Source organism: Berghia stephanieae, chromosome 4, assembly GCF_034508935.2.
Source record: "Berghia stephanieae isolate SIO BIC M18660-M18661 chromosome 4, UCSD_Bste_1.3, whole genome shotgun sequence".
NCBI classification, from domain to species: Eukaryota; Metazoa; Mollusca; class Gastropoda; order Nudibranchia; family Aeolidiidae; genus Berghia; species Berghia stephanieae.
The window spans coordinates 73,294,018-73,306,492 of NC_088363.1; the positions used below are offsets into that span (position 1 = coordinate 73,294,018).

Here is a 12,475-nt window from a genome sequence, read left to right on the forward strand (position 1 = left end):
CGAGGCACACGAGAACTATCTAGACTGGAAATGCTGCGAAATCGAAAGAGAATACAAACCCAACCCCCAACAAGCTCACCAAAGAATAAAAGAACTATCAGGGAAAAGGAAAAGCAAAGCAGCAGGAAGTTGTATCCAAAACAAACAAGGGGAACTGCTATTTGAAGAACAACATATAGAAAGCCGATGGGTAGAATACATAGGCGAACTGTACAATGATCCAAATAGAAATGAACCACCACTGAAATTCAAAGAACCATTAAGCGGACCAAACATCACCAAAAGTGAAATTGAACATGCCATGGAACGAATGAGGGATGGTAAAGCAACAGGCCCTGATGAAATATCTGTAGAGGTATTAAAAAGCCTAGGAGATCTAGCAATTGATGAACTTCACATATTATTCAACAATATATACAATACTGGGAAAATTCCAGAAGATCTCTGTAACTCTATTTTCATAGCAATACCAAAGAAAGCAGGTGCAGTCAGATGCGAAAATTTTAGAACTATAAGTTTAATAAGCCACATCAACAAAATACTGTTGCGTATAATTATCAACAGGCTAAGGAATAAGATTAACCCCGAAATCGCAGAAGAACAATATGGATTCCAACCTGACAGAGGGACAAGGAACGCAATATACCTCCTCCGTGTTTTAAGTGAAAGAGCTATACAGGTTCAGACCCCACTATACCTCTGTTTTGTCGACTACAAAAAAGCTTTTGATAGAGTACGCCACGAAGAAATACTAAAACAACTGCACTCCATTGGCGCTGATGAGAAAGACCTCAGACTCATGCAAACATTATACTACACCCAGCAGGCATCTATCAAAATCGGAAACTCTACAGGAAATTCCATTCCTATTAAGAAAGGAGTCCGTCAAGGGTGTGTTGCCTCACCAGATCTGTTTAATCTATACCAAGAAACAATCATGAGGGGCATAAATAATATGGAGGGAATAAAAGTGGGAGGTCACAACATAAATAATATAAGATACGCAGACGATACGGTACTCATTGCAACATCAGAAATCCAACTTCAAAAGATTGTTGACAAAGTGGTAGTAGATAGTGAAGCCAAGGGAATGGAAGTGAATATCACCAAAACGGAATGCATGGTAATACAGAAAAACCCCGAAAACAACAACACCTGCAATATAACGATTCACGGCGAGCAACTTACCAACGTAGAAAGTTTTAAATACCTAGGTTCAATAGTGACAACAGATGGAAGATGTAACCGAGACATACGAGCAAGAATAACTCAAGCCAAACAGGCCTTCATGGACCTGGGAAACATTTTGAAAAACAAACAGATGTCGTTCGGGATTAGATTCCGAGTCTTGAAGTGCTACGTGTGGCCAATCTTGTTATACGGATGCGAAAGCTGGACTACAAATGCAGAAACACAAAAGAACATTGAAGCTTTTGAAATGTGGTGCTTGAGAAGGATGCAGAGAATATCGTATACTGCACACAAAACGAACGAAGAAGTGCTAAAACAAACATACCAACAAAGGAAACTAATGCCCTTAATAGTGGATCGACAACTATCCTTTTTCGGACACATAGTAAGGAAAGATAAGAATGAATACCTGGCAAGTTGTGGAAAAATACCTGGTAAACGCGCCCGGGGGAGACAAAGAAAAACACTCATAGACCAACTGAAGGGCTTCACCAGCCTAACAATCCAAGAGCTGTTTGAAAAGGCAAGAGACAGGGAGGAATGGAGAGAGATAATTCATGCAGTATCCGAAGCCTGGACCAGGCATGGAACCTAGAAGAAGAAGAATAGCCCTACATTGTTACAAGGATGGGTATGAGGTGATGGCTTTACTCTATAATAATATTTGCAAATGTGTGCGGTTTTGTGGTCTTGTGGTTTGAGACTCACCTCCGGACAGGAAGGTCCAGGTTTGAGTCCCGCTCTGAGCGGCGCATTGTCCTTGAAAAAGACTTTACCCATATTCTTCCAACGTACTCAGGTGTAAAATTAGTAAATTGCCGTTAACAGCGTTGTTTCTGTCGGAAAAAGTCGTAAAATCCCCTAGCAGTTGTCATGTCTCGTCCTACGTGTTACGTGTTGATGTTGGCTATCGACCCTTTTAAAGCACTGTGAGCACGTTTATTGATTTACCCTATATAAATGAACTTATTTTTGTTTGTGTTTTTTTGGGTTTGTTTTTTTTTTTTTTTGGTGTTGTTTTGTTTTATTTTTGTCGGTTTGTTTGTTTTATTTTTTGATTGCTTGGGTATTTGTTTGTTTGTTTGTTGGTTTTGTTTGTTTGGTTTTTGTTTTGTTTTTTTTTTGTTTGTTTGTTTGTTTTTTTTTGTTTTTTTTTTGGGGGGGGGGGGGGGTTGTTTGTCTTTTTAAAAAAATATTATGTTTTCTCTCATGTTCCTCACCACAGCTATGTAAAATTGACTTTGAAACAGCAGTGGCCTTGAGTAAGGAGATTGACATCGATATCGACACGGGGATCTCAGCTATTTTGCTTGAAGACTTCACCAAGAACGGCCAATGGGATTTAATTGACACAAAGGCCGAGAACCTCAGCGACGAAGATGGGAAGACAAAGGTTCGATTTACTATGGTTATCAAACGTCGCCGGACCTTCTATGTTTTGAACATTATTCTTCCAGTAAGTCAACAACGCTATTATAGCATTCAGAAAATCTTGGTAGGGGCATGTCTTTAACAATTTATTTTGGGGCAATGTGGCACAGCGGTTCGGTCTTTGCTTCGTACATGGAGGAAATAAACACAGGAGAGATGAGAGAGCACTTGTTTTCCTGACACGTGCCAAATTGAAAGTGACACCGCATGGAATTCAGGGCTAACCCCAAGCGAACTACTTGTGTCTTCGCCTGTCCTTCCCTTCTGTAAATAGCGCATCAACAACCACGACCGCACCTTCCAATTCATTACTTATACAATGCCCTCTCAACCCCTCACCTTTATTCTTCCTGTTTTATCTGACCAAGAAAAATATTATTATTGTTATCTAAGTCGTAGGATAAAAAATCGGCTGTATGGTCAATGGACATACATGAGGTAATGAAAAGGATGGTGGTGGTGGTGGGTGGTGGTGGTGGAATTTCTATCACCATCACCACCACCACCACCACCACCATCATCATCATCATCATCATCATCATCATCATCATCATCATCATCACAGTAACAGGAATACTGATAATAATAACAATAACGCTGATAGTAATAAAAAGAACAACAGCTGATGATGATGATGATGACGATGATGATGATGATGATGATGATGATGATGATGATGATGATGATGATGATGATGATGAAAGATGGTGATGTCCTATTTGCCAATATCGGGGAGTACAGGAATAAAAACATGCCTCAATTGACTTCGAAATTCAGATCAATTCAGGTTAAATCTATATCAATGTGTTGTGTGTCAAGTGAATGAAAACACTTAGTATGTGTAATCATTTTCCCAATCTCCTTATCCAGGTGTTCTTCCTCTCACTGACGGCATCCCTAGTGTTTGCCTTACCTGCGGACGAAGGTGAGAAGATGGGGACAGGAATCACAGTTCTTTTAGCCTTTGCTGTGTACCTGACTATCGTGTCAGAACTGGTGCCGAATACTTCTTTACAGGTACGAAAAGACTGAAGTCCACGACATGGTAAATCTAACCAAAACTACTGGCAATTCATGAGCTGAAAATGAAAACATCAAACCAAATTTATCAAAGTAATGTTCTAACAATGCTTTCAACGAAATAATTTATTAGTGGCAGTTTCTTTGTTGCTGCTACTGCGAGGTGGAAGAAGAAGAAGAAGAAGAAGAAGAAGAAGAAGAAGAAGAAGAAGAAGAAGAAGAAGAAGAAGAAGAAGAAGAAGAAGAAGAAGAAGAAGAAGAAGAAGAAGAAAAAGAAGAAGAAGAAGAAGAAGAAGAAGAAGAAGAAGAAGAAGAAGAAGAAGAAGAAGAAGAAGAAGCACATGAGGAGAAGGGGAGCAGCAGCAGCAGTAGTGGTAGTAGGAAGAGGAGGAGGAAGAGGGAGGGAGAGCAGTAGAAGGAGGGGGAAGATGAGGAGGAGAAGGAGGAGGTGGTGGTGGTGGAGGAGGAAGAGAGGGAAGGTGATAAAAAGAAAGAGAATCAAGAGGGAGAGGGTGAATAGGATGAGGAGAAGGAGGAGGAGGAGGAGGAGGAGGAGAAGGAGAGGGAGGATGAGAAAAAGAGAGAGGATAAAGAGGAGGAGATGACCAACGAGGAGTAAGCGTGGGTGTACGAAGGGATAAAAGAGAAGGAGGTTGAGGTGGAAAAGAACATTGAGGAGGAAAAGACGAGTCTCTGAATGACGAAATGCCTAGATCCATTTAAAACTCCACTCCTCAGGTGTCCATCCTTGGCCTGTACTTGACCATTCTCCTGGGTCTGAGTGCATTGAGTGTCATCATCTGCACGTTCATCCTCCGTCTACACCACAGGGACGACGACATACCTGTAGGCCCCCGGACTGCAAGCGTTATTAATTTCTTACGTGTCGTGCTATGTAGGAAGACAAATGGCGATAGTCAACAATCAAGTAACAGAGTCTCTCCTGAACCAAGGTTTGTTCAACATTTATCCGTTATCACATCTCGATTTTTTTTTTTTTTTTTTTTTTTTCAAAATGGCGGCGCTGAATAGCGACGCACAGTTACACCTATGTGATGAATTCTTTTGATATTTATTTGTTTCATGACAACATTTCACTCATTTCCGTATTAAACGTTGTATGATTGTTCGTATTAATGAATGGTATGTACTTCAAACTTTAACGTTTAGAGTTCTGCTTCAAATCCTCGGAAAAATCGTTCGTATCAATGTTTTTGTCTGAAGGAAATCGAAATGGCGGCGGCCTTGTTTACTTCCGACACAAAAGTGCACCGCTAATTTCATCTTATTTCGCGATTTGTTGATTGAAGACCTATCCTTCGCTTAATATTACATAAAGCGTTGTATGATGATTTAGAATTACAAAGAGGCATCAAAAATAATAAACCATCCTGTTGATGAAGTAGAAAGAATTCACGGAAAAGCAATAGAAAGGAAAGCATTCTCAATTACCAACAATAAAAAAAAAAAACATTTTATACCATGAATTTGGTCTTTTGCCATCTGGGAGAAGTTTTTGTCAGATTAAATGTGGAACTAACAAGTATAAATCAACGTTCGTTCCATCAGCAATAAAAATGTTGAATATTTCATATGGTACAGCAAAACCAAGGATTGATGCGTTGACTGATTAATTTGTTTAATGTTAGATGAAGTGACCAATTGATAATGATGATAATATTTGGTGTTGAATTGCCAAGAATGTAACGAATTGAAAATGAAATGAATATGTTAATGTTGTGTATGTCGCACGCGTGAAAGAAAGAGAGGAAGAGAGAGAGAATGGGTAGAGGTGTCTGTTCAATGTTATAGTTATCATATAACGTTATGACAAGTGTAACTAAATGACAAATTGCCATATTTATGGACAATAAAGATTTATTATTATTATTATTATTATTATTATTATTATTATTATTATTATTATTTATTATTATTATTATTATTATTATTATTATTATTTTATTTTACATCTGTGGGGAAGAGCAAGCAGATTAAAATAGACATTATTATTATTATTATTATTATTATTATTATTATTATTATTATTATTATTATTATTATTATTATTATTATTATTATTATTATTATTACTATTGTTATTATTATTATTATTATTATTATTAGTATTATTGACTTACTTGACTTATAGCCTTTCGCTTCCTCATCATCCGATCAGGACACCTCGATTGCCTTATCAATTCCTTCCGTAGTTCACGGCCTTTTGCTGTGAATGCTAGTTTCATAAGGTCTCCCTTTGATTTTAATTCTTTGTTATTTTGAAGGCGTTTTATGTCTCTATTCAGGACAATGTGAATTGCCGTGGGTGGTATATTTCATGTGTCCAGATGGCGTGAAAAAAGTATTCATGACTTTATTAGCTGGTATATTTTCATGATGATGATTATGGGACTGCGTGGCTCAGCGGTACGGTCTTTGCTTCGTACCTGAAAGGTGCCGAGTTCGACTACCCGCCGCGTTGTGTGGCCTTGAGCAAGTCACCTAGCTTTAGCTCAATTTGCGGCGCTGCACTGCGGCTGACGCATGGGTTATTCCAGTCTTCCCTTGGAATAGACCCTAAAGAAAAAATTCCCCTTAGGGATGAATAAAGGGAATTTTTTTTTATTTATTATTATTCTAAAGAAATGCCCAAAAAGCCGCCATCTTGCCTCCAGGATTTAATTGGATAAGGGTCTTTCATTGTATTTTTCATACAGTGTTTTATTGCTTATTTTTGGGGGGTTTCGTATATTCAAGACTCATTTCAGTTGTTTTCTATAGAATCTGTCTAATCTGTTCTCTTTGGTTCCAGTCAGTGCTCGTGTTCTGCAATTGTATAATATAAGCACGGGTTTTACAAGGGTTGTTTTGATTTTAGTGTTTCTTTTAATTTTATCTTTTCTAATTCATATATGTAATAATTTATCTAGTGTAAACGTCATTAAACTTTTTCTTCTTTCTACGTCTTCCTTGTCTCCTATTAATGATCCTACCTTTTTCGTGGCTCTCCACCCATCTTTCTTCCTTGACAGTAATGTTACATCTGTCTTGTCAGTATTAACGTACAGTTGGTGATTTTGTAAAGCTTTTTGGAGGTCTTTTACGCGGATTTGTTTGAGGCCAATAAAGGCAATGTCATCTGCATATGCAATTTCCATGGGGAGATCGTTTTCAAATCGTAATTTGCCCGAAGTTACAGATTTACGCACATCTTTTAAAGCATTTTCTAGGTAAATGATAAATAAAACTGGGCTGAAGCTATCTCATTGTGATGTACCGATGTTGCCAAGGAATGATTTGCGAATAAGAATACAAAACAATTATTATTATTATTATTATTATTATTATTATTATTATTATTATTATTATTATTATTATTATTATTATTATTATTATTATTATTATTATTATTATTATTATTATTATTTTTATTATTATTATTATCATCATTATCACTATCATTATTATTATTTTAAATAGCAAAGACCTGACAGTTTGTCACGTTAAGCTGCCACAAAACCTCATATTTAGCTTAATCAAGAGAGACGGAAAGGTGTAGTATTTAATTGTTGAAAATAATTTCTTTCAGTCATAAATGATGAAATCAAGATATTTAGAGAAGTAGAATGAAGGAATTATTATACCCTCGCGTTTTGTTCAAGTTCAAAAGATGCGAAAGGCACACTGTGCCCCATCACTGCGTATCTTATAGATAGTATGCAGATGACGTCACTCAGGCCTTTGTTATTGTTTTTGCCATCCGCGTTTGTGAGTTGTTCTCACTAAACTGTATTAACCAGACTATAAAAGTTCATGGTTACACAGAGTTTGTGTGTTGGTCCGTTATACTTCCGGATGGCAATGTTGTGAACTCATTGGCCAAGCGCATTCTATCTATACAAATCACTTCGATCAATCCCACCACTAAAATCCCTGTCATTTCAGTCATTCAATCCGCCTGACGCTTTTGTCTATGTGGGAAACACGTTGAAATGATACTATGGGATCTTCGATGTCTATTGTGTCTTGTGGTGTGTTGTGTTGTATTAGAAGGAAAAAAATGTATTTGTATGTTTTTGACCTTGCAGATGGCTGATGAAATGTATCGGTATGATGAAGCATGGTGGAATATCTAGGTTTTTTAAAATTGCTGATGTAGTCTAGACTATTTCTGTCTGAGTGTTTGGACAGCGTGGCTCAGCGGTCTGGCCTTTGCTTCGTACCTTTAAGGTACAGACTTTGATTACCCACCGCTGCGCTGTGCGGCCTCGAGTAAGTCACCTTGCCCTAGCTGGATGCGGCTGACGTCTGGGTTATTCCATTCTTCCCTTGGAGTAGACATTAGAATCAAATTTCCCCAATCGGATGAATAAAGGGAATTTTATTTTATTAATTTTTATTTTTTATTATTTGGATGTTTTGTGAGATATATGCACGTGTTTTCTCTACGAGACTGGGGTGTCAAGAGATGCTGCCGCACACCCCGGTTTCGTCTTACTGCAATTTGAGGCAAATCTTGCAGCTGCTCTCTGAGTGTCCTTCATCTTGTAGGGGTCTCATTCAGTACAAGCATACTCCATTATTGGTCTGAAAAGTTGCGTACGTGACTTTGCCTTTGTCTTTCCGGGGCTTTTGTGAATGTTTCTCTTGATGAAATTAAATGTTTTACAGGCATTTGTCACAATATGGCGAATATGATCCCACTGTAAGGTGTTGGTCATGTTGATTCCAAAGCATGCTAAACTTTTCTTGTGTTTCGATGTTTGGCCCAGTATTTTGTAATCAAAGCTCATTGAGTTTATCTTGGTGGAGATTGACATCACAGAGTATTTTAAAGATGAAAATTCCTTCCAATGATGCTCCCTAAGTGATTGGCAACGTGTCCTGAATTCAAAATTGCAAGTGAAAAAATTCCATAGTCTGCTGATTATTGCGGGGGCAATAAGATCAGTCAGGTTGTATAGCTGAAGCCTTTGTATGTTATTACAAGTTCAAGCTCCAGCTCAAGTTCAAGAGTTTGATTTAGTACATTCGCCTATAACAAAGTACACTTATTTGCAGGTCCGATAATATGGACTCATTGTAATGGAAATCTCAAAAAGTGATGGAAAATATTGTCGATTACAACAATATTAAACTAGGCCCATAATTGCTTTCGGATGTCAGAACTGCACATATGTACGCGTTGGCCAATATCAATGCATCGATCTGAATAAATTATTCTAACAATGATAAAAAATAAAGGAATATTACAAAAAAAAAACTATAATAGGAGTGAACTTATGTCAGAAAAAGTGAAAGTATTTAATATTATCACACCCTTTACGTTTGGGGAAAGCCCGATTTTACTAAACCATAATAGGAAAAATATGTTGTAAAAAGACACGAGTTCAAGAAATACTTTTTCTCCGGCACAATAGAGCAGTAAAGTTACGTGCCCCAAACGTAAACAAAGGTCGAGAAGCACGTGGCAAACCACATGTTCCTGTCTTGACAGCTCACGTTCCAATGTAAATAATAGAAAAAAAATAACCTTTAAAATTTGGCTGTTAGGTGGCAAAAGAAACACATATTCATAAATACTCGATCATGCATCAAATAATGTCTAGATATGGATATTTTATGGAACAAAAGGTAAAATTTTCTAAAATTGATCAAAAGTTACAGTCTATCTATTTTTAGACCAGAGCAAATTATTGCGCTGGTGTGAACAAAACGAGAATTATTCGGAGCCTGGTTTTCATAATAATTTAGCCTTATATTATTATTTCTGCAACTGTTAGATTTTATGTAAACATATTTCAATACTGAAAGTGTATTGCCTACAACTCAAACTACAAAATTGGGAGACCTATATTGTGCGTAAAGTATTCCGGTCCCTAACGGAAATCACTAGCAACTTGTTATTGTTTACGTTTGGGGCACCTAACTTTACTGCTCTATATACGCTTTTACTCCGAATCGATTTTGACGTGTAATGAAACCCTGACCAGAATGCAAATTCTTATAACGTCTAATCGTCACATTCAAGAACAATCTTTGTAAAAAGAATATATTTTGATAAGAAATAGTATGGGTGAGGTCATAAGAGGGGTGAAATAAATGTATTCTTGAACTCTGCTGTTTGAAAATTCGGACTATTTCCCAACGGGCCCTCCCAAAGGTCGCGCAATGCATTGGAAATCGTTCGAAATTTAAAATTCAAAAGTTCAAGAATCATGTATGACGATTATCAGTCTCATCTTCATTGTTTCCTATTCCTATGTACGAGTACTTTTTCTTGTAGTTTTAACAGCAAGATCAATCATATAAATCAGGCACGTTAAACTGAAATTACGATTCCTTTTCGATGCATCTTATGGCAATCAACAAGGGAAGCAAATGGTAAAATATACAATATCTGTAGGACTGTTTTATACGAGGTATTAACATAGAGGTGTCTGATCCAATCATTTTTTTTTAAATTAATATTCCCCTAATAGCTGAGCTTACTCAATGTCTCAATCTTCTCTGAATTACATGCTTGTATTGAGAATAAAGCAAGTTAATACAATTTTGTGGCGGTTGCATGTTAATTAATCTAAAACCTCAAGTCGCGAGAGGAACTCATGAGAATGAGAGACACAGTACAGTACTAGCTGAATTATAGCAAGCAAAAAGCGTACCGAAATCCTATCCCCATGGAAGGAAACGACTTTTTATGTAGATAAAATTCGCTCACCCAGCTCATGCGTGCTGGAATTCGGCGCGTCAGAATCCAGCGAGTACTGTGTTACATTTGACGCCACTTCTTCTGTTTTTTTAATTTATTTTTTTTTTTTTGGAGTGATGAATATCGTTGAATATGGAGCGTCCCTCTCGCGGCCATGTGCAGGATGCCGATGCAGTCAGGTTTAGGGTTCAACAAACCATCGCCGCGAAAGTTTTTATACTCAATTGTCTTATGCTACTTCTTTACTCTTCATTTCATGTTATTATAATTATATATACGAGTTTAAGTGTATTTGAAATGAATTTAACTTGAGCTATGTATTTTAACCACAGGACCCCTATCAGTGCCTCGAGGGGAGTGAACGTATCCATTAGCTCGGACCTGTCTATCAACAAACCTAATAAGAGAGGACGCCATGAAAAATCCAATATTGAGGATCCCGTACTTTCTGCAGAACTGAATCAGGAATCTGAGGAAATAATGTCATGGCAATTAGTAGCAAAAACGCTAGATTGGCTTTGCTTCATTATTTTCACCATGTCCACTTTCCTCGTAACTCTGATTTGTCTTTTTTACCTCCATTTTGGGAGTGTTGCCGACGCTCCGTCCTTGTCAGAATAATGTCCATTTTATTGTAAAATATTGTTAAATGTTCTGACATGGCGATTTTGCAAAAAAAAAAAAAAAAAATTTAAAAATCCAAATTTTGCAAGCTAAAATCAGCAAAATTTGCAATTAAGTTTCCTAAAAACCCGTAATTAGTTCATCAAAGAGAAAGGTATCTGTTTTTAAGGGTTTTGACGGCCCTTGCAACAAATATAAAGTCATATCAGCGCCAGTAAAAAGGAAGAAAATTGGAGAGCAAAAAAGAAACTACTTTTGATTAAATATCTTTCACGTTCTACGCGTGCTATCAAATTAAAATTTAAAAAATCGTCTTTTTTTCGCCTTTAAAAAAAATGATTATTGTTTTGGGTATTTTTTATGTTTTTTTTTCGTTGCAAAATCTCAAAAATTTCCAAAAATGTGCCCAAAAAATGCTGATTTTGCGGCCGTCAGTGATTTTTTTTTTTTTTTTTTTTTTGCGGCCGCAAGCGATCATAAATCTGCGATACCAGAATGTTGCTTGTGCTGGATAATTAAATGTGTGTTTTTGGGACTATCTTCTGTCGTGCAAAATACAGGTATTGTTTCTTGGGTTTGGGTGGGTTTTCTTTGGGTTTTTTTATTGTTTGTTTTGTTTTTTGTTTAATTCTTTACGACTATCATTAATTCACATTTCTTAAACTTTAAAAATAAGCTAATTTATCTAGTACCTTTTCACTTTTATCAGAGCTTGAAATTCCCATCTTGTGGCAGTAAAGTAAATTGTAGATAAATCAAAGACCATTAATATTTTTTTCGCGGTATTAGTATTATTTTAAAATTCTTATTACCATTTTCTCAATTTTAAGTTGAATACAAATCTAGAAAAGGGGCATGTCTCCATGTGGTAGTGGTAGCCCTTTTCAGTTTATGAATTGCTGTCCTTTATAGAAATAATATGAAAGTTATGAATTATATGGTGGTGGTGACGATGATGATGATGATGATGGTGATGAACAGCATGGAAATGTTTGGGCAATGAAGCTAGCCTAATACTGAAATATAATAATAGTATGGTAATCTTGAAACCAGATCATGCTAGATTAAATATGAACATTTATATAGCGCATTACCATTGATTTACCCTGTTCAGTTCGCCTGATATGCCTCATTTACACCCCACCCCTCCCCCACAGTAAGTCATATTTTGGATCCAAATTTCTACTTCATACATAACACGTCGCACTGTTGTTCTTGCACTTTAACAATATTCATCACTTCCTTTAGTCAGGTCCCGATTCACAACTGAGTCAGGTGGAATATTTTTTAAGTGTCAGAGTCAGAGGTTCTACTTTCATTGTCATCGGTCAAACTTTGGTCATGCTCAACATCGCTTGACTTTTGTTGCAGCTACTGCTGCAAAGTTGGCTGCAGGACTTGTCTATGCATTGTTTCACTTGCTACCATGACCTCGCACAGATTTGACTGACCAATGGCAATGAAATATTGAGAGTCATTACCGTCATTTTTTCCTGT

The 12,475-nt window shown here is 36.8% G+C and overlaps 1 protein-coding gene across 1 annotated transcript in view; it reads left to right on the forward strand.

Moving 5' to 3' along the window:
• Nucleotides 1-11,120, forward strand: part of LOC144971202 (neuronal acetylcholine receptor subunit beta-4-like) — a 49,260-nt gene extending 38,140 nt beyond the window's left edge. The window contains exons 4-7 of the mRNA XM_078911701.1: nucleotides 2,417-2,647; nucleotides 3,493-3,639; nucleotides 4,381-4,595; nucleotides 10,687-11,120. Of these exons, the coding sequence (XP_078767827.1) occupies nucleotides 2,417-2,647; nucleotides 3,493-3,639; nucleotides 4,381-4,595; nucleotides 10,687-10,975 (882 nt within the window). The 3' untranslated portion in view covers nucleotides 10,976-11,120. The remainder of the gene's footprint in view (nucleotides 1-2,416; nucleotides 2,648-3,492; nucleotides 3,640-4,380; nucleotides 4,596-10,686) is intronic.
• Nucleotides 11,121-12,475: the final 1,355 nt, after the last annotated feature.